Source organism: Temnothorax nylanderi, unplaced genomic scaffold (genome assembly GCF_030848795.1).
Source record: "Temnothorax nylanderi isolate EJ_2023f unplaced genomic scaffold, tnyl_v1.0 TNYL_tig0214_pilon, whole genome shotgun sequence".
Classification (NCBI taxonomy): Eukaryota; Metazoa; Arthropoda; class Insecta; order Hymenoptera; family Formicidae; genus Temnothorax; species Temnothorax nylanderi.
The window spans coordinates 50,585-72,287 of NW_027249276.1; the positions used below are offsets into that span (position 1 = coordinate 50,585).

General features: G+C 40.6%; 3 protein-coding genes and 1 long non-coding RNA gene across 5 annotated transcripts in view; 3 read left to right on the forward strand and 1 right to left on the reverse strand.

Annotated features, from left to right (window-relative positions):
* Positions 1-5,164, forward strand: part of LOC139779199 (uncharacterized) — a 41,525-nt gene extending 36,361 nt beyond the window's left edge. The window contains exons 10-17 of the mRNA XM_071717485.1: positions 110-876; positions 1,011-1,102; positions 1,550-2,139; positions 2,315-2,561; positions 2,947-3,192; positions 3,417-3,597; positions 3,831-4,101; positions 5,031-5,164. Of these exons, the coding sequence (XP_071573586.1) occupies positions 110-876; positions 1,011-1,102; positions 1,550-2,139; positions 2,315-2,561; positions 2,947-3,192; positions 3,417-3,597; positions 3,831-4,101 (2,394 nt within the window). The 3' untranslated portion in view covers positions 5,031-5,164. The remainder of the gene's footprint in view (positions 1-109; positions 877-1,010; positions 1,103-1,549; positions 2,140-2,314; positions 2,562-2,946; positions 3,193-3,416; positions 3,598-3,830; positions 4,102-5,030) is intronic.
* The window catches only part of LOC139779201 (uncharacterized), a 109,330-nt gene that overhangs the window by 35,769 nt on the left and 51,858 nt on the right, over positions 1-21,703 (reverse strand). The gene's annotated exons all lie outside the window — the stretch shown is intronic.
* Positions 4,885-12,033, forward strand: LOC139779196 (uncharacterized). Its single transcript, XM_071717481.1, has 3 exons — positions 4,885-4,894; positions 5,007-8,707; positions 9,004-12,033. The coding sequence occupies exons 1-3, from the start codon at positions 4,885-4,887 to the stop codon at positions 9,097-9,099; spliced, it is 3,807 nt and encodes a 1,268-aa protein (XP_071573582.1). The 3' UTR covers positions 9,100-12,033.
* Positions 14,413-21,703, forward strand: part of LOC139779198 (uncharacterized) — a 102,578-nt gene continuing 95,287 nt past the window's right edge. Inside the window, exon 1 of one of the 2 annotated variants that reach the window (XM_071717484.1) lies at positions 14,413-18,416. In XM_071717484.1, coding sequence (XP_071573585.1) covers positions 16,058-18,416 — 2,359 coding nt within the window. In that variant the 5' untranslated portion in view covers positions 14,413-16,057. The remainder of the gene's footprint in view (positions 18,417-21,703) is intronic. The other variant, XM_071717483.1, reaches the window with a different exon arrangement.

Consider the following 21,703-nt stretch of genomic DNA (forward strand, 5'->3'; position numbering starts at 1 on the left):
TAAATAGTTAAAGACGTTATTTTGATCTGTTGTGGCGGAGTTGACAACAAGTTTGACATAATTCATGCGCAACTTCTCTGCTTCATCAGAGCTATTGTATATCTCACAGGAGCACGGCTGTGGGGATTACTTCCTCCTCGAACACTACGTGCCGGAGTCCTTGGTATTGAGCGCGGACCGGCATCAATCGCAACCCTGCGTCGACGCCGATACACTTCGGGCGCAGTTACACCGCGCTCACCGCGACCGTCGTGGCTTGGACTCGAACAAAGCCGAGGAGATGTTCATAACTCACGCGCAGTCCCTGCCGGATTACGGTTCGCACTACTACATCGCCACGGTAGACTCGAAGGAGCTGGAGAAACTGATGGTGCGACAGAGAAAGGGGAAGACCGCCGTGTCTGACAACCGTGACGTCGTGTCGCCGCACAATGGTGCGGGAAACGCTTATCGTCAGGAGAAACCCGCTCGGGAAATCTATGACAGGATCGGGATCCCGCGATTAAGCTCTCGTGAAAATGTACCGATGATACCTTACTCGGACGAGCACGCGAAGAACGCTGGTTTATGCCGCGATGAAACGTGCAATAACAATAATAACAAAAACAACAATAATAATATTAACAACGTTAATGGTAATAATAGTAAAAACAGTAAGAGTAGCAAGAAAAAAACGGAGAGCAACGTGTGGCTGGCGATACATTCTCAAGGTTTGAAACTGTTGGAGCGAGGGGGCGAGCCGAGGGAGAGAACGGAACTGGCCCACTTTCTGTGGCGGGACGTGCAGACGTTAAGTTACAGTAAGAGTTGCTTGGTGGTGTACAGCAAGCTGAATGGAAAACGATGCAAGTTCAAATTGCGGATGGATCATCGAAAGTAAGTCTGCTCGTCGCATCGAGCGAACGTCTCTTAATGCCGCGGCAAGCGCTCGAAAATGTGTATCGAGTGCCGCACTGCCGCTCACCACTTGCAATAACGACCTTTGCATAAAGTGTCTTTCTATTTTCTAGAAGTTACTTCGCCTTCAAGCTCACCTCCCTGCATCATCAGTTCTTCCTTAGACTTCGCTCGGAGCTCACGTCGCTTCAGGGCCTCGCTAAAGGTACACGTGCTTTCGCCTACCGATAAGCTTGCTAAAATGTTTAAAACTTGAACTTTCCGCGAAAGTTACGCGATAGGAAACTAGCTAAATTGTGACACTTTGCCGCACGAATTTTGATCTTCCTCTTCTATGGAAATCCTCTTAAAACGTAAATTTCGCAGAAAACTGAACTGAAATTTAGCTGAAATTTCAACAAACTACAATGATATTATATTAATAGTCTGGCAGAAACTATTAAACACACAAAAACTTTCTTAAAACCTAATATTTTAATTACTACTATTAATTTCTCAATCTATCGCAGTTTTTTATTTTTGTTAGATTTTTATAAATACAATAATTAATATAAATAAAGTTTAGTAATTCACAAATTTGTAAAATTTTATTTCTTTAAAACATTCATATATAAAAATATCTAGAATAAAATCAATCTATATTATTTTTCAGATTTTGGAGTGCCCCTGGCGGAAACAAAACTTACACCATTAAAGTCCAAGATCGGCGACGGTAAAACTAAGATAACGATCGCGAGCGCGGTTAAAGTGCAGCAGAGATTAAATTATCCGATGCAATTGGAAGAATATCAAAACAAAGAGAACGAAAATCCTCAGAAAGAGACAATTGTAGTGACGACAACGAAGGATGCTGGTCGCGAACCCGGCTTTTATTCGTCCGAAGAAGACGTTCTTTACGCGCAAGTAAACGTGCGATTAGAACCAGAGGGTCAATCGCGAGATACAGAGGAAGAATCGGAGAGAGGCTTAACGACACCGCACAAGATTCTGTTGGAACCCAAAGAAACGAAATCAGAGCACGACAAACTCTATAGCTGCCCCGGTATAGATAGTGAAGTTGAAACCGAGTGCACATATTCGCTCCCAAAAGTTATATCGAACAACATCAACCAGCTAGATAAACCTAACAATCCGGAGGAACTATACGCCGCTATTAATAAAGTTCGTTTAACGGGAAAGAGCGAATTTCCTGTTCCGGATGAAGTTTGGAATGTGGCGGATGTCAAAAAAACATTGCAGATGGTAGTATAACACACATTTTATATATTAATTGTTTACTATTCTCTCATTATACCATTAAAATACATCCAACAGCAGATTCTGTCCAAATTTGCTATTGAACTTTCAGCTTAAAATTACTGTTGAAATACTTATCTCGTATTTCTCTATTTAACGAAACGATGTTTTATCATTTTAGATGAAAGCGGCCAGTTTACCGAATCACGGAGCGCCGAGGCAGTCGGGTGGTTTTCGTACACCCAGCCTACCGCGTCGATTGGGTGTAAAAATGGGAACGCGAGCGATTTACAGCAGCTTAGTCCAGAAAGATACCGCGCTTACCGACGACTCGGAGTCACTATCTCTCAAGTCCGATACCGAATCGTCTGTTCAATCGCTATCGGCACGATCTACCGAGTCACCTATGCCAGAAGCGTATGTGCTAAGTAAGTAATAGTGTACACATATATTTTACGAATTTTCATACAAATAAAAATAATTTTAATTAATTGTACTTATATAATTAAAAATATTGCTCCTAACGACATTGCGATCAGATACATATAGCGAGTTTTACACGTTCAAAAAAAAATCACGTTTTGATACAAAAATATTCTCACGAAATTTTACAAACTTTAAATAAAACACCTTTTAATCAAGTTTTTATTTCTAAATAAATTAGATATTTAAAGCGCTGTTTTGTCATTGCTGTGTGTGGACAATTTTTAGCTACTTTCATTCTATAAAAATTTTATGCATCATTTACGTTTATTACAAATATCTTTGAAATAATAGTTTCACTTAAAATTTGTTTGCTTTTTGCTTCGATAGATGCCGACATACGGACCGACGACGAAACGTTCCGAATACCGGAGGACGAATCGATGTCCGCATCCTTAATGGCTCGTTTGGAAGAGCTGTCGTTCGCCGAGGAACGAATTTTGCACACGATCAAGTTGGAACGCGGCCACGGTGGTAGCATAGGTTTGCAAGTAATGGAGGGTAACGACGGTGGCGTTTACGTTCAGGCGGTCTCCGTTGGCGGATCAGCCGATATGGCCGGAAACGTAAATAAAGGTTCGTAAGTAAAATGTTCACATTGCTTCAAAATGAAAGCATCTAATTCATTCGCAGTAGATATCATAGTTAAAATGCTAACGAATTGAATAAATCAAATAAACGATGATATAATGAGATATAGAAAAAAAAATTAATGGATTCGAATTAGAGAATAACATAAATAAATATAAATATAACTAAATGTACAAAGTAAATATCTTTAGTTAAACTTTCTTTAATAGGTGACCGGATCGTAGCAATAAACGGACAGAATCTGCTGAACCTTCGTTACGAGGACGCTCTGAAGATGTTGCAGAGCTCGTCTGAAACGGTCGAGTTGGTTCTTTCGCAGCCCGCTATTCGAAAAAGCATAGAATCGAGAAATGACCAGGGCCAGAGCTCTGTAGAAAACAATTACTTACAGTGAGTATTTCAACCGATATGATTTGTTTGACAATTTGCTAAAATAACGGATAATGTCTTGGAAAAACGAATTTTCTTATCGAGTAGTTTCGGATAAATCAGGCATACAGCGTTATTCCCTCCTTCCGATTCAATAATTAGTATAAATGATTAATTTTGCGAATTAATCAATATTTTTAAAGATCTCGCTGCATCCGCAGAGTTAACTCTTTCGTTCTCTATCTCGTTCGCAGTAACATCAAATTCAATGTGTCATCGGAGACGGAAACGTCTAGTATGATGAACAAGTGGATCGTTCAGAAAACTATGGACGTAGCGTCGGTGCAGAATACTTCAAGCGCATATAGCAGTGCCGCATCCAGCGCTATGGGCAATCATAATAACGCCAACAGCCTATACATGACTGATTTCGTTGATGACAATAACGCGTTAAAATCTGCCAGTATGTTGCTATCTATAGAAGATTTCGATGTCAGTAGAACAAGTCGCCAAGTTTTCATTTAGGTAAGTAACTATCTATACATATAGTCCGCGTTCTATTTTATATATATATATATATATATATATATATATATATATATGAAACTTTATATATATATATATATATAAAGTTTTGTCAATGTAAAACCTCTCGACTTATTACGTTTTCCGCTGTTATTGACCGCATATGACGGAATCTCATAGAAAATTCTATTTGCGAAAAGACTATTATCTCTGCTAGGCCATACACGACTGTGCCAACGTACAGCAGCACTGTAATCGAATTGTCGTTATCCGTTTAGCGAAGCCCTTGTCGGAACTACTCAAGTTCGTAACTCTTGCTCGGTTAAATTAAAATTATTAGAAAAAATGTCAGGAATAAAAACGAATTTCTTATCTAACTGTTCAGCAAATCTAAAATAATTTTATAAAATAAAGTAGCATATTTGTGTTAATTTCTACCTTTTTTGAACAAAGTAAAGTTTAAATAACATACATAACACATGCTTTTATATATCTTTATACGATATTTTGTACGATAAAATGCATTGGAATTTTCATGACATTATTATGCAATGTTTTTATATCTCTGTTTTTAATTAAATTACACCTAGCATGAAATTAAGCTTGGCAATGGTATATAAGCTTGGTATTGACCGTGTAACAGGAAGGGGAAGTCTGCATGTCATTTCTAAGGAATCATCTTTAGTATGTCTCGGACAGTCTAACGTTGTTTGTAGTTACCCTCTCGCGTTTATATTCTGGAATTACCCGTTCGCCCGTTATATTTATATCATCATTCGCATTATGTACAATCGTAAGAATCGCAAACACGTTACAGTAATATCACAAATAATATATCATTTTCAAATCAATTGAAGTCTCTCGTTTCTCTATCTTCTATCGAAATTAAAGAATCTTTCTCTAAGGTCCCATATCTTTTTCCCTGGCAGATAATGGGAATTCAACCAAACCACCTGTGCCACCGCGGCGAACGAAACGTAAGATCAAAATTGCACCGAACGAACCGTTGGTAGCGAATGGAGCAGTAACGGGAACCACGAATGACGTCGCGATATCTCGGCAAAAACGTCCGCCGCCGCCGTCGCCTCTGCCGGAAATATGTCGACGAAACAATTCTGCATACCTCGAAAACCGCCAGCCGCAATGCGACATCGCGGCGAACTGTCCAAGAGTCGAAAGCGAGCAACACCGCCGTGAGAGTCGCGTCATCGGCACTGCGTCGGAGATGATCGAAGCGAAGCCTCACGACAATACGACATCCGTGAAAGACAGCTCGACGACGAGCAACAGCGATGACCCAATTCCAAAGTCAATCGTATCGAAACCGCCGTTTCTGTCTTCCGTCGATGTCGCGTTGTCTAAGCGAAAAGCAACCGACAAATATCCACCGCTCTTTTTCACTCTGCACGATTTCGAGAACGTAGTGTCCAACGCATGGGATAGAAACAATTCTGTGGATCTCGAAGACTCAAAAAACTTACACGAGGAAGAATCGTCGAAAGTGCATATGTTGGATGAGGGTGATGTTTGTTTTCGCGTAACGACAACGAACCTTCCGTTCGAGAAGTGTCTGGACAGATCGGACAGATGGAGGGACCCTTTCGACGACGGTGACTTCGTTCGGAAGTTTGACGACTGTCGATTCGAAGATACCACGAACGAAAACAATCGAATAAATGACAAGAGATCGCCTGGTTATGATGTTTTCGATAATAATGACGATTCAAAATGTCGTACAGGCACGAAGGTACGATTCGCGATCGAATCGCCAAATTCTTCCTCGTCCAAACGCGACGCTAATGTAAAAAACGGTGTGCCATGTGACAGTTCACAGAGCTACGAATCCATTCTCGGCGATGAACAAGCCGGCGAACAAAGCGCCGCTTCTTCCGTGAAATTGACTGAAATCCGAGAGGACGTAAAAGATTGCTGTGACAATACGCGAGATAAATCATACACGTCGAGTGTCGAGAAAGGAAATTCCGCAATGAGAGAAGACTATCCTTTTATACCGGCGGGCGCAAACAAGGTTGACGCGAAATTAAAGACGATTCCACAAACGTATTGTGACGATAGAAATAACGACGTCAATTGCGAGAAAATTCGCGAAGAGGACTCTAATTCGATATCATGGAACATGCGAGCTAGCGATGAGAGTCTCAAAACCGGAAAGGAAAATATAATAACGGGACAAACTATCACAAACGAGAAATACGACGCAAAACAAGTGGATCAAAGTAATAATACTTCAGAAGTTACGGAAAACGTTCATCGCTTTACAGATAAAAGTTTAGAAACGGCTTGCAGAATTGAAGAAGCGGCGAAAATAACACAAAGAAGAATACACCGGGAAGAAAAAAAGTTTTTTCAAAATACTTGCGATGACATCAACGAGAAATGTGTTGCCAAGAACGAAAAAGCTTTTTTCGATGAGTCATCGCCAACTTTTTTAAACGAATGCAATGACGTTAAATCAAACAAGAACATTTCTACTGATGATTTCATAAACAAATCGGTCCAAATCGAGCAAGCTCGACGACTTCCTGAAGAGAATAAGGAAAGAAACAATTCTTTCGTAGATTCCAAGAATAGCCACGAGACAATTTTACCGTCGAAAGACATTTTCGTAAAGAATATACCCGTGAAAGTTAGACGAAATTCTTTTTTGGAAACTATGCTATCTGACGATTCAACAGATATTTCGATGAATTACGCGGTAATTTCTGCTATAACTTCAACAAGCATTGATAAAGAATTAAGCGACTCTAATAAATCATCAGATAAAATTCGGGAATTAGAAACAGATATCACGACAGAAAGTGAACGTTTGCATGATTTTTCTAATGCGACAGAAATGGATACAAAAAATCAAAAAGTTTTAAAAAACTCCAAAAAAATGGAAGAAAAGATCGTTAAGATTTCAAACGTAAAGTCAACGCAATCAGAAAATAAAAGTGCCAGTGACGTAAAGAATGACATGCTGAATGAGCTTCTCTGCAATTTTAATAACATAAAGTTAAAAATAGTGAGCCCCGAGAATAAGAAAGCAGTAACAAAGATAGAAGATAACGAAAATATTTCTCGCTCGATTGCGATCAATAACAGAATTTCCAAAGAAAAAGAGAATGCATCTAAATTTGAAAGATCTCGAAACGACGTTTGCAGCATTCCTTTAAACACCAAGGCTATTGACGTAGATAATGATACAATAATCGTTGAGGAAATCGTAAAGGAAGATTTCACGAAAATGAAGATCGAGGAAAGGCCTCAAGATCTCAAGAACGACACTCCAGTGATTAGCGAAAAAATCATCAAGATTAAAAGTATTGAAAAACTCAACAAATCATCCTGCGAGATCAGAAATAAAATTGTAAAGGATAACTCCAAAATGAATATCGATGAAAATTTTGCAGATATCAAATCAGAGAAGATCAAGATGAGAACGAGTAACGGAAAAATGTTCGAAGAGACAAAAAGTGCAGTCGAGGCGAATCGAGAGCATAAAAAATCGCGAGATATTCGCATCCCCAAGACGATACTTAAGAAGACTAGCGTTGAGTGCGAGCGGCAGCAAGCCAACGAATTCCAGAAGAGAATTCCCATCGGAGCACCCGCGACAATGAACAAGATTTTCGATAGTAGAGAGTTCAAGGCGACGCGCAGAAACAGCCTGGAAAACGGCAGGAAGTGCGAAAAAGCTTCGAGGGAGATTCACACTCGCGGCGAAGAAAAGACTGACGAAGTAATCGCGGACGATGAGGTCGACGATGATCGAAGAAGGATCGCGAATCGATCGGCATTAGCATTAGTAGATGATAAGATGAGTAGCGACGATAAGTGTGCCATAGCTAGGAAAACTATTTCCTTAAGCCCTTGTAATAATAATGACAATAACAGGGCCGTAACACCTGTAGCTAACGTAAGTAATGACCAATCATTTCGCGACGTTGTAACAATAACCCCGGGTAAAGTTAGGAGTTTCGTTAAGTATTACGAGATTCGGGGCGATGCGACGACCGTCGAAAGACATTCTAAAATTAACGATAGGGAGAAAGTAGCTAGGCGTAAGTTCACGAAGAGCCAAGCGGCGTCCATTGCCGCGAGAAACTCGCAACGGCCGGGAGTAATAACGAAGGAAACGAAAGGTAGAGGCTGGAGCGTTAAATCAAACGACTGCCATCTTCCCGGAACGTCGTCGAACAAAATTCAACCTTCGACGTTCGCCCCGAGGGTCCCGGAAGGGCGTCTCAACAATCCAGTCTGTAAGACGACGGAAATGGAATCGAAGATGAAGGAGTATGAAAAGAGCGGCTCGCACATGTCCGATAAGGAGACACGTGCGTCGTTCACTAAGACCGGCGCGAAAAAGTCGGTGCAGTTCCTAGGCAGCTTCACCGTAATTCAGACAGAAACTTTCGGCAAAGACGAATCCGCCGGGACTGTTGCGGGCCGCGATACAAACGCGTTGAGAAAGAGGAGAGCCCCCGGAGTACCACCGGCGCGGGATTGCGATGATTACCAGAAGCTTGTTCGCGAAATCGCGAAATCGGAGAAACCGCCGAACGTCGGAAAAGATTCCCTCCGACCACGGGAGGCCGTTACTCAGGTCAGTAAAGTGAAGTTCTAATTGTGTTGTTTGATAAATCTCATCTAATTATTATTATTATATCGTTTATCATCTACGAGCACTTTTTTGTGTACTTCTTGATCACACATTCCATGAATCTTTCCAATTAGAAAATCTTAGACATTTCATTAAACGCAATACTTTTGTAATAATTTCGTAATTTTATTAAGCTTTAAATTAAAGTTTTATTAAAATAAAATGCACTCCAAAAATGCGTCCAAAAATAAACTCGTGTTATAATCTGAAAAATAAATTTGTTTTTTTTTCTCTTTCAGATACATGCAGTAGCCGATCACACACAGAATTCAGGTATTAATCGCTTCGTTTTAAAACCAGAAATCCCACAGCTCGTATTTTACTGTACTATATAAATAACACACGTAGCCTTTACGAGTCGTCGTTGCTCCGAGTCTCAAAAAAAAAAGTATCGCGTGTCGAATCCCTGTGTAAGTATTTTAATTTTCGCTACCAACTGAAGAATAGATTTCACAACGCTATATAATGCCTGCTAAAGAGTAATTTCCGCTTGTTAATGCACATCGTGTGTTATAAACTCTGGGTACGTATGGATTCAGATTTTATCTCAAAGACAAAGTCCGCTTTTTTACGCAAAATATTAACATGCCTCTTCTATTTACTTTCTATACACCGCCGTGAAACCACAATTTCACGTTTATATCGTGAATTCATTAAATAACAACTATAAACTTTGAAATTACAGTATCGATTTATCTATTGAAACTATTCATTTAGCTGAACGTCACGTGTTCCGATAAGCGAGATACGCCACGCGCGTAAATCCGGTTTCAATAAGCCGGTCGCGCGGGATCCCGATAAAAGCAACGAGTGGATTTGCAATGACCAAATTTTCCGTGTGTTCCAAAAGGATTCGAGGATCGCGGTGAATCGTTCGGCAAACAGGCCGCTCGCTACTCCAGTTCGAGTGCTTTAACTGCAACGCGGTCTGGATATTCCTGACCGTGAACGAATTTCGTCGATTTATGGAAAAAGACTTACACGATACTTTCTTTTCCGCCAAGCAATTGTTCGGTTTGTGACTCGTAAAATACTCCATGCCGTTTTCTCGACAATGCACAGATTTCTTTTCTTTTTATTCACTATTTCACTTCGTATACTGATATGAAATTATTTCTAGTGTTCTTATTATTCCTGCAATTGTGTTTAAAGAATTAATTGGATACTATAACAAAGGCAAATGTTGTAACAATGACTGAGAGAATTTTCAAACGCTTTCATTTTAAACACATACATTATGCAAACACATTCGCGTATCATTATATATTTATAACGTTTTTTTAACCAAATGACTTAAAAAACGGACTTCGTCTTAGATGACGAATTCAAGGTAAAGTTGTGACTTTATATTAAATATGCTACTTTATATTAAAAGATAAAAAAGATACTACGCGTAGAAGGAGCATATTATACAGCGCGATTATACAGAAGCTGTAGAAATTCGCCTCGCGTAGATCTATTCTTCCCTTGGGAGCTCCGTGTATCGTTAGTTTTGAGCACTGTGAATATTTTAGATACATATTTCTGGAAAGGACTGCTTGTAGCTCTGTTATTGTCGAGATCTTCCCTGTGAGTTTTCGACGACGCAGTATAACAGGAAAATCGCGCGTATTCCATTGCTTTAATTTACGTGAATAGAATAACAGCGAAATACACTTGTTGCGCCATTTATATTGCGCGTGTGTCTCGGTATGTTCGTTTAGTTCAGGCTGGTCCAGGCTAGGATTCAGGACTGGCAAGGACTTCAGACTTAACTTAAGTCTGAGCATATGACTATAGGTTTAATACTACTTGCAGATACAAAGCGCCGCAAAAAGTACATTTCGTTGACATCAATTTTACGTAGTGAGTCTATATTGTATCTCTCTTTAATTCGTTTAAATAAAATAATCAGCAGAAAATAGACTAAGAAATAACATATGACTAATTTGAAATATAAAAATGCGCGACATTAAATGTTTCCCGTAATAACAAGTACCTATTGTTTCATTTCACTGCAATAGAACTCACTCTCTTTTGAGCGATTCTTTTTTTATAAATTGATAACAATATTGTAATATAAAATGTTTATTGCGGTAGCGTATAATCCTCTTTTATCAAGTTCTTATCTGACCAGCTTACAGCAATAAGGATTCAGAGCGTCACGAAAGTACTTTTTACGATGAAGCGGTAATACGTGATATATAGCAATTTCCTTTGAAAAAAAACGTGCAATTTCGCGATAAACGAGACGTAACGCACTTATAATTACATAATAGTAGTTCTGTTGACTTATTGTAAGTATTATGATTTATCGTGGCGAGTGCATTGTGCGAATTAAAAGCGACGTATCTCAGTTAGCCATACCGGAAATGCTTGTTGTACGATTTAGTATTATTATATGGATATATATACATATATATATACATATATATACATATATTTATATATATACATATATATATATATATGTATATATATACATATACAACACTTGCTACGCGTATTATTATCATATATAACTACATGTACACAATAAATGTATAAGTATTATTACGCGGTGACGATTCTGTAAAATGCTATGTGAGCAATCTCCCCGTTGATTATACGTACATTTTATATAACGTTAATTGACATATAGATAGGTTTATTCAAGTGCAGATTTCGCGTAGGTGCATTCTGAAAAAATGCGTTTTCTGTCTGAGGAAAGCAATACATTTTAGAACGGCGGTTCCTTTTTAACGTCGCTTTCGTACATCAGACGGTGATATACAATAACAATTAATTTTAATATAACCACCGAAGTCGTTTTATGATTATTTTTGTTTATATTGATACCTTAAAGTTGCGCTTTAAATTATTTCTGATAAGTAAATCCAGTATTTACAGTAAACTTTTTTTATTAGCGAATCGTGATATAATGAAGATGTCACGTACAGAGAATATCCTGTACATTTAACGATATCTGGCAAAAAGAGCTAGGAGACTTGTTAGAAGTAACATATAGAGTAAAAGCGATCGTGCAAAGGACTAATCTAGAAAATTCATCGTTCTTTTCCCTGGATGCATTTTTATGCACAAAGGACATTAATAGTATTTTATAATATTTAGGAGAGATTTATATATAAATGACAAAACCATGTATGCCAATCTCCACACTTGGCTATACTTGGTGATGCAATTTGTTGTCAAACTACATAACTCTCGTTTATATTCGTTCAGATAGATGTAATTCCCAGTACTGTACGTTTATATTTCCGCTGGATGCTAAAATAAATTATTATTTTTTATGCTGTATAATAATGTTTTTCTCCCATTTGCCAGTCCTGCCGTAAGTTCCATCGTTGCTTGTAATAATATACAAAATTTAGTTTGCAACTCTTATTTTTTTCCTCCTCCAAAGTGCAATATTCACTTTACATATTTGTTATTAAAACCACCTATTTCGAATAAATATATGTAATAAAATATGTCTTTATATTGCAAGCATTATACTTAGAAATAATACCAAGTGTGTTTTTTCCTCTAAAACCTGCATTTTGCTCAGAAATGTATGCCCCAATGCAATATACTAAAAATAATCCCTGGAGATGACTCAGGTGACAATTTCTGGCAATTATACATCTCTTGACTCACCTCTCGCGAGTTATATAAGCGCGCCGCGGCTTGCAGCTAATCGGTTAATGACACGCGACGAACTTTATCTCAGCGCAAATATAGAGAGGCATTGCGCGATTTCTACTCCACTTCTATTAATCCCAGTCATTGATTTCTACACTCAAACCAAAATAAGGACACCCGTCTCATGACAGGTAGTTATCGAACCGAATTTGGATCGACGTGTCGAACAACGGACGCATAGATTCCGAAAGAGCGCATATGGCGCGTTTCCTTATCCGAATTTAGCACAACGCGATGTTACGAGATACACTCTGCGATATCGGGGGCACGTTGGATAAAAATAAAGAGCCTGTTACGAGCAACTGAGCAACGCATGAACCAGTTTGACGCGGTCACCGCATCGCGAATCGGCGAGTCGAGCACACTCGATCGTAAAAGGATACTGGCCAATTTTTTATTCATGACGCCTGACATCGCGCGCGACGCGCGCGTTTCTCCGTCGCTAAAATATTCCTCAACTCACAAGCGATTCACATCACGAAAGGCGCTCGGTTACACACACCTGGAGGGATGTGCATGTTGAAGTTAAATATTCTTCGTCATCGTATGTAAAATACGAAATGTAGCTCGCGAATCGCGGAAGATACGCGGTCCTAAGGAGTATTATGCGGATCTGGAAATACATATATTATGCTAATTCGAAACTTCGGCTAGGAGCGAAACTTGCTTACCAGATACCAGAATTGCGTCACACCACGCAATGTAAATTTTGAAAGCTTAAATATTTTTAACTTGCGAGAGAGCACAATTTTTTTTTCCAGAGAAATTTCTGTTGCGACATCCAATTTTATGATAGCTGCAGTCACTGGTTTTGATGCGCGTAAAAAAAAGGACATGAAGAGTGAACCGAATTGACAAACTACACAGCATAATCCTGCACACACTTGTGATACATGTATGCGCTCGTCTATGTTCGTCGACCCTGCCCACGATCGATCGTAAACAAATTTCTCTCGGGGCATTGATCCATCCTTGAGATGCATCGATCGCAGCTGTTGGCCGACATCATCATCTTGATCGACCGGCGTTTGGCAGCACATGTGTATATAGGGTGTCTCGAAATAACATTTCTTTTACTATAAATTCTTGTAAATTTTCAACTTGAGTCAAATTTAATTCGAAGTTATGTAAAGAATAAGGTTTCTTCATTTGGATCGCGAAAACTCATTTATAACTCATCACTTGCGAATTATTAATTTCTCGGCATCCTGATGCAAAATAAAATTTATTTGAATAATTGGAATTTATAAATTTAAAAAATGGGACGAATACTGATATATCTAAAATTCGTATTACTCATCGCAATGTTATTCAGAATAGAATTTAAGCTTTGTAAATATAGTTTCTAAACTTGTGAATTTAAAATTAAACTTACACTTACTACTTTCAAATAACGCATGTTTACAACGTTAACTTACTGATTTACAAACTCAAGCTCAGAAATTATTTAACTTACTTTCGATTAGTAAAAATAAAATTTTTTTACGATCCTCAATATTGCTTAATAACACGAAGACACTTCATCTTCGTGGAATAATAAAATACATGTGAGATATTAAATTTATAAAATTATCTTCAAGAGCTTACAATGCAATCCAGCACGCACGCCACGCGAGAAAGCTTTACAACCCTATTAAATAATGCCGTTTTAGAGATCCTTCGCAAAGTCACAGTTCTCATTATATTTTCTTCTTGATAAAGCCTTAATTCCCTTTGTATGCTGAATTAGATCTATGCGTTCACCGGTCCCGAAGCGAAACGAAACGAACTGAACACGATTCGGTTCGTCTGTTTCGCCCACGCACGCTAAACACGCTCGTGCAAGCACCTGTGCGCAAGCGATGAGAACACAGGCGAGTTTCTCCGCTGATATTCGTGACACGTCCCACGTGCCGGAATTCCTGCACCCTACCCGATGGATCCCGCGGGATTTATTTTCGGAACGGTATGACGCCACCGGGCGCGTTTACAGTAGTGCCGCGCCGCACAGTCCCGGATTCGCTTCTTACACTGTCGATCCCTCAGTGAGGTCCACGGCTGCCCGCCGTTCAAGTCCACGCGACGATTAATCGATATACCGATCGACCGATCGAAAACGCCCATCGCCGAACACGGGCAGAAGCGACGACCGTGGAGTCTGTAATCGGTCGCGTGTTTCCAGACGAACAAACGAACCCGACGAGTGAGCTACAAAAAGGTACTCTCGCGCGCAATTAAACTCGCGCTCGTTTAAAAGTATTTTCCGCTCTCGAATCCTTTATCCTCGAATGTTTCTCGAAAGTGCATACATGTGTTTCTAGTATTGAAACATTGGAAAATTGGATCTGCGATTTACACGGCGATTCGCGACGTGCTGTCGGTTAACTGACATTTGATCGATTCAAAACACTTCACATCAGTGCGTGTGACATTTCGCGCGTTTTATTACCGAGGAAAAAAAGTTAAAAAATTACCGGTATTATCAACAAGAAAATTTCGATAAAATTTAATCGAGAATTACGCATCTCACTTATGTGCGTACGTTGCCAAGACATATTTAACGTCGCCCGCTGCAATACAGATGCATATAAACACACCGTCCTGTGCCCGCACGTGTGGTATCGTTTCACGAGTGCAGCCCATCGCCTTTTGCAAATTACGAGCGGTACGCTGGAAGATGCATCTTCCGCGAATCGGCTCGCAATGTGAGACGTGACGCGCAACTGTGTGTATATATCTCTCTCTCTCTTTCTGTCTTTCTCTTTCACCCTCTTTCTCCTTCCTCTTCCACCGTCACCGCGACAACTGCGAAGAAAGAAAGTTGACTCGAGTCTCAGGTCTCCGCCGCCGCGAATTTGACAGGCTGCCAAGTCCGCGAGGTCGCGTTACATAACGCCATGTAACGCGCGCGAACTTGGACTACGCGTCCGCGAAAGCGAACGAACCGGCAACCCGCCGTCTCGGGATCGTCGTCGATCATGTGATCGCGCAGCGAGTGCGGCAACTCGAATGCCACGGCGCGAGAGCATACTATATTGTACGCGGCTGCTATTCGCGGTCGCGCAGAAAACGGGACTGCAGTTTTAACTCGGAACTTATCGCTAAGCGGGGCGACGGCCGAACGACAGCGATTCTGAATCACACGGCACAGGAATCGGGAGTTATCTGGACGCGAACAACGATCGTGCGAAGTGTACGTGCAATATCCTTTTCGCGATCATAGAGTGGCGCGCTACGAAATTTTATTTATCATTTCTTAATTGTGATACACACGAGATTGCTCCTCAAAATGTAGAATAATTATACGATATATATAATGACATGATATTTCATGTCATTTACACCTCAATAAAATTATTATTTTCTAAATCGCTTCATTTCGAGAATAAAAATCCATCGGGCGAACGACGACGTGAACAAACGCGCGTTTCAACGAAACGAGACAACGATCAGCGATAGGCGATCTTTCTCGGGCCCCATAAAATTCATCGAGGCAGGGCAGAACCCGTTAAGAAGTCCAGAGACGACGAACTCGTTCAGAACGAGAAATTAATCGGGACGATCAGCGAGCGAGCGAGCGAGCGGTTTTTCCGGCAGATTATTCGAGCGCGAACGCTCGATTAAACGAGCGAACCAGAGAGAAGAACCGAGACCATGAAGAACGCCCATCCGATCGTCAGCGCGACGACTTCCAGTCCGGTCGGTCCAGATTCCACGGATCTTGGCGAGCCGGCGGAGCCGATCATCCGGTTAAAGCTACAGAAACCGCTGCACTGGGAGTGGGAACTGACGACGTCCGCCGACGCGCTGCCCGTCGTCCAGCTGTTGGACAAGGACGGCCGGTTGCTAGTGGAGACCACCGGCCGAACGGCGCAGCGGGCGAGAGGATCCTTCAAGGAGGGCCTGAGGACTCACGAACAATTCCCCGCCGACGAGTCCAGGGCCAGCTCGAAGAGCAAGGAGCAAACGTCCTCACCGACGACATCGTCCACCGCCTCGTTCGTCGTGACGCCGTTTCCGAGTAATCGCAATATCGACGGCTTCAGTAACAAATTCGGTACATGCAACTTTGCTCCGCGAAAATCTCGAAGCGACGTTAATATCAAAGAGGGACGGGGCAAGAAGAGACACTCGTCCACCGTGGAAGATCCGACGATGAAGGCGAAGCTCGAACGAAACATCGAAGAAACAGCGAATGGATACAAGAGGTACTCCGCCGGGGATTATCTCCGACAGCAAATCATGAACGATCTACGTACACGTAGCACAATCGGGAGAACTCCGGATGAGGTCGCCAAAGACAGATGCAGAAAAGTTAAAGCGTACTTGAGAAGTCAGAGCGAGAGTCTGCTGAGTTTAGTTCACGAGGAAGAATGCAGTGGAAACGAAACGAAGGACACTATTAGACCGAATGAGAAGTGTCCCAAAGATCGTAATTTGAAGAGGAACAATACGATCAATTCTGAAGAAAAGAATTCGAATGGAGAAAACAAAAAAGTAAGGTCGTATCTGCGAACCCGAAGCGCCTTAATCCCGACGGAGAACTCGGCGAAGGAGAGTTCCAAGTCGAACGAAGGGGATAGAGTCGTTCGCAAGATAAAGGATGACATGGATGAGGAGGAGCTGGCGAGAATCAGAGCGTTTCTACGCGAAAAGATACAGAGGCGAATGAATATGGAACAGGCATGTTCGAGATTGGGCGTCCGCGCCAATGTTCCGGAGACTCTCGAAAAGGCCGGGATCAGGAAAAGATACTCGGACTACAGTCACGAGGAAAATCAGAAGAACTACAGAACGCGAAAGGTGCGCAGCGAGACGAGTATTTTGCGATTCAATCCCGAGGTAATCGAGAGAGAGAAACTCAAGTCCAACAGACAATCGGAGAAGGAGAGGTCAATGAACTGCAGAGGATCTTTGGAGGACTCTCAACTTCAAAGACAGTCACGTAACTATCGACGATCGAGGAGCGAGGCCTTAGTCCAAGCTTCAGAATCGGATAATCGATCGAAATCGCAGCCAAGGAGAGATTCGTCGAGTCTGGATAGAAGGAAGGTCTACCGAAAAACCAAGAGCGACGTTTTGCTCGGACAAATGGCGATGGCGGCGGTCAACGCGGACAGCGCCAAGGACCTCGCAAATCCCCCGAGACATATAAAGAGCCCGGAGAATGTGGAGAAGTCCTGGCGGGAATACAAAGAGCGAAAACGAAGCGAGAGACTTCGTCGGGAATCGGAAAGAGAAATGCCCGAAGAGGACTTCATGAGTAAACCGAGATGGAAGGACCTGCAACGCGATCCCTGCTTCTCGCGCAACTGCAAGGTCTGTCAAAACTTGAAAAACTGCGTGGACCCGCTTTACGATCAGAACGAGAAAACTCGTCAGGAGAACGGAGAGCGGTTGCCGAGAAAAGAAACCGTCGCGAAAGTTCCCGAAGACCAGACTTCGTCGATGAACGGCAGCAGACCTGGCACCAGCTTGCAGGAAAATTACTTGCTCGTCGGGCAGAAGAACGCGGACGAACGCCAATCGCCGATCATCGCCAAAATTCAAGTGAAAAATCGCGGCAACGATATTGGGAGTGCGTCCACGTTAAATATCAATTCCCCGGATTTCGGGTACAACTCGATCCCCTCGAAAAAGGCCTTCAAGGACTATCGGCAGTTATACACGCGCTCGAATGTGAAGAAGAGCGATACTTTCAAAATCGTCGACGGAAGCGAGGATCTAGAGGAACGCGCGAACGACTCGAAGATAAACGGTGTCGACGGTTCCGATAGCGATCTCGGCTATCTGAACGGCAAGATTTCGCTAGCGAACAAATCAAACGAGGACATCACCAAGGATTATTTCAAGAGAGTTTACGAACTGCTGAAAAGGAGGCAAGAAGAGATGAAAAAATCGGCGAATGAAAATCACGAGCTTCCGGGCCACGATGACTCTTCATCCTCGAATTATATTGAGGAAATGCAAAAAAAGAGGCATCGCCGCAGGAGGAAAGACAAAAGTCCACAAGGTAAGATATCTTATATGAAATTCTGATGTATAATTATAGACAATAATCGCAAAATAATTTATATCGATTGTCACAATTCTATAGTTATTGATTACCGTCTGATTGTATTGATCGACAAGTAGCGAGTCCATTTGAATAATCATATCTATATGTAAATGTAATAAATTATATACATCGATTATTGCATAATCCATACTAATAATTTTCAATAATTATATTATATATTATAATTGGTTTTTACTATGTTTCACTATGTTACAATCTAATTTTTATTCTTATATAATTTCTTAAGTTGCGATAATATATAGATATCCAAATGCAAAGAATCTCGTAATATCATGTTTCTATTTAAAAATATAAATAAAAAAAGTGGAGAAATATACAGCTCGCAAAGAAAAGCCTCAGATAAATGCAATGCAACTTGGAAAATACTGAAACTCGGACAAAACAGTAATTACCAGCGATGAGAACTTTAATTTACGTTGTCTACAATATACATAACCATCTCTCCACAGAGTGGTAGGTCCGATATCGCTCTAGTGCTTTTTGCTGATGTGAAAAGTTTCGCCATGAAAGTATTCCCGCCTTTATTGTATCTACTCGCATTTATACAACGCCTCTCGTATTTCGTTGTTTAAAAAATATTTAATATCCCCCCAAGCATCAAACTTTTCGAATCTTATCAGGCTAAATTGCACGTTGTCACATCGTTCAACAGCAACTTTTGGTATAATATTTATTCTTCATGCAACGAAACAAAAAATGTGGATGATATTACTTCGTATGATGAATAATAATGTATAATATGTGAAATAAACACCTTGAGCGCGAACACATACATTTCATAATAATTAAAAATTAATATTTTTCTTTCGTTCCTATTTGATTCGACAGAACGTCTAGCCGTTTCTCAAGCTTGTGACAGTTTAATTTCCCCCCTTTTCACGAAGTGATTCTGCGCGATGGAAAACTCCGTTTTCGCTTTCAATGCATTTTCTTATGATTTCCAACCGTTCGCCTCTGGTCTTCCAATATCCGTTCTGTCGACCCTTCAAACTTTGAAGAGATCTCCATTTCTCTCGCATAGGCTCGTAGGATAATTAAATTTATCTGGATATCAAGATAGTGACCCTAGGATAAAATCGCGAAAAATGTTAAAAGAACAAAATTCTTCACATTATAATTATATTATTCATAAATTCACACAGATCTGTTACCGTGGAAAATGTTCGGCTGAACTTTAGCGAAAAACACTGGTAATATCTTCAAAACAGCGTGTCTCAATAATGTCACTCGACCAAAAAAAAGTTCTAAATATTTGATAATTTAAATGTCACAGCTCTATTATATGTCTGACGAGATTCACCAACCGTTAACCTTTAACTTTTACGAATTATAAAGCACGATCTCTCCGTTCCCGACGTTCCCGTCGAATCGAAATCCAACCTCGATAGAAAAATACTGGGCAGACTTCTGAGAGTCCCCGGAAACTCCTCTCGAGCATTGTCAATTCTCAGAAGCCTTACGTAAACTTCGAGACTTTCGGCTTAAAGGCTTGGCGAGCCCTTCCCTTAGGGTTTGTGAAAATCACGAAGAAATCCCTCACCCGCTCTGACCCGTTCACCTCTTTCGCGCAGGTTACCCTGTTATTACAACGAAAAAATAAGACGTGGGTGTGATCTTTTGACCTACAGGCCGCTTTGAATTTCGATCTAAATACGGCGCAAACGCGCCTCGCCAGCCGCGTTTTCCCACGAGATAAATATTTCAATTTACGCTCGCCTACAAGAGATGCAATTTATTATCTTTTATTGGAAGATTGTTACGCGAAGTTCTCACACAATTATTCCTTCATCGCGAATCTCCGCCCACTTCGGCCGTTTGATAATCCTCAGCGCATCAATTACGCAACCGTGATAACATCGAAAATCTCACAAGGTAAAAAGAGAGTATTCTGCCAATAAAATTGTATAAAAATTACAAATTTGCATTTCCCAATATCTTTCATTGATCTCATTTCATTATATATATAAAAATATATGATTAAAATCAGAAATTCTGACATAGCATGGCATAATTACGCATATAATTTGATTTGCTAATTAACATATTTAAAGAGAACGAGAGAGAATATCGTATAATATAAATTCATGACAATTTTGTACGTTTATACTGCTGGATAGTTCAACAAATCCGATATGTTAATTCCAATAATATTCTGGAATGCAGTTGATATAAATTGCCTGACTAATTAAATGACCCTTTCCTTTCTCTCTCTCTCTCTCTCTCTCTCTCTCTTTCAGGAAAATTGTTACGGATAGAAATTCCAACGTGTTGATTAAATAATCGCAGCAATCTCCGAGCATTTGCATACATAAATAAAAAAAATGCGGAACGTCCGGTGATCGCTAATTCAAGATAGAATTCCCGTTCTTCCTTCCGGCCGTATGACGTCATAGGACACACACACAGGTCCGCACACAGAACGGAAGTTGGTACGCACACGGCGCTTCTCCCGTACGTAATCCTCGCAAGAAGCGCTGCAAAAAGTGAGAATTCCTGAACGAGAAATTTACAGGCGGTGGAACAAACGCGCCACTCCGGAAGTCACGTACGCCCGTTTCTGAAAATGCTCGCGGAGATCCGAGACGCCGAAGATCGAACGCGGTGTTTCTGATAGTGCGCACGCGATAATACGATCGCAATCTGTACTAGTAATTTATGAGTCTGAAGATTTTTTGCACTAAGATGTACTAAAATATATATTTTACCGCCATCTAAAATATATAGATACTAATCTTATTGATCAACGTTAGTGGCTAAAGTTCTTTCGTCAATTTAAAATAATCATAATTAGCATTAATAATTTAACACTGCATAACTATAATATAGTTATAATTAGGTACTATAATAATACCACAATATTACTCAAGTATTACTATAATAATTTTTGGTCAACAAATCGCCCGCAGCACATTTCTATCAGTATAGCTGCCCCGATAACCATATATCGAAAATTACCCTCATTATGCGAGAATTTAAGCTCGCACTCTTAATGGTTCTCGAGAGTTCGTGAACATCGGAAATTATACCCACATCAATGACTCGCGCAAAATGAAAACGACCAACGACCAACGTTTTCGGCAAGTCGCGATTTGAACCCTTTGTATGCGAATTGAGAATAATAGTGGTCAGAGTCCGCGAGGAGTTAATTGCGAGAGAGAGAGAGAGAGAGAGAGAGAGAGAGAGAGAGAGAGAGAGAGAGAGAGAGAATAAAAAAGAAAGAA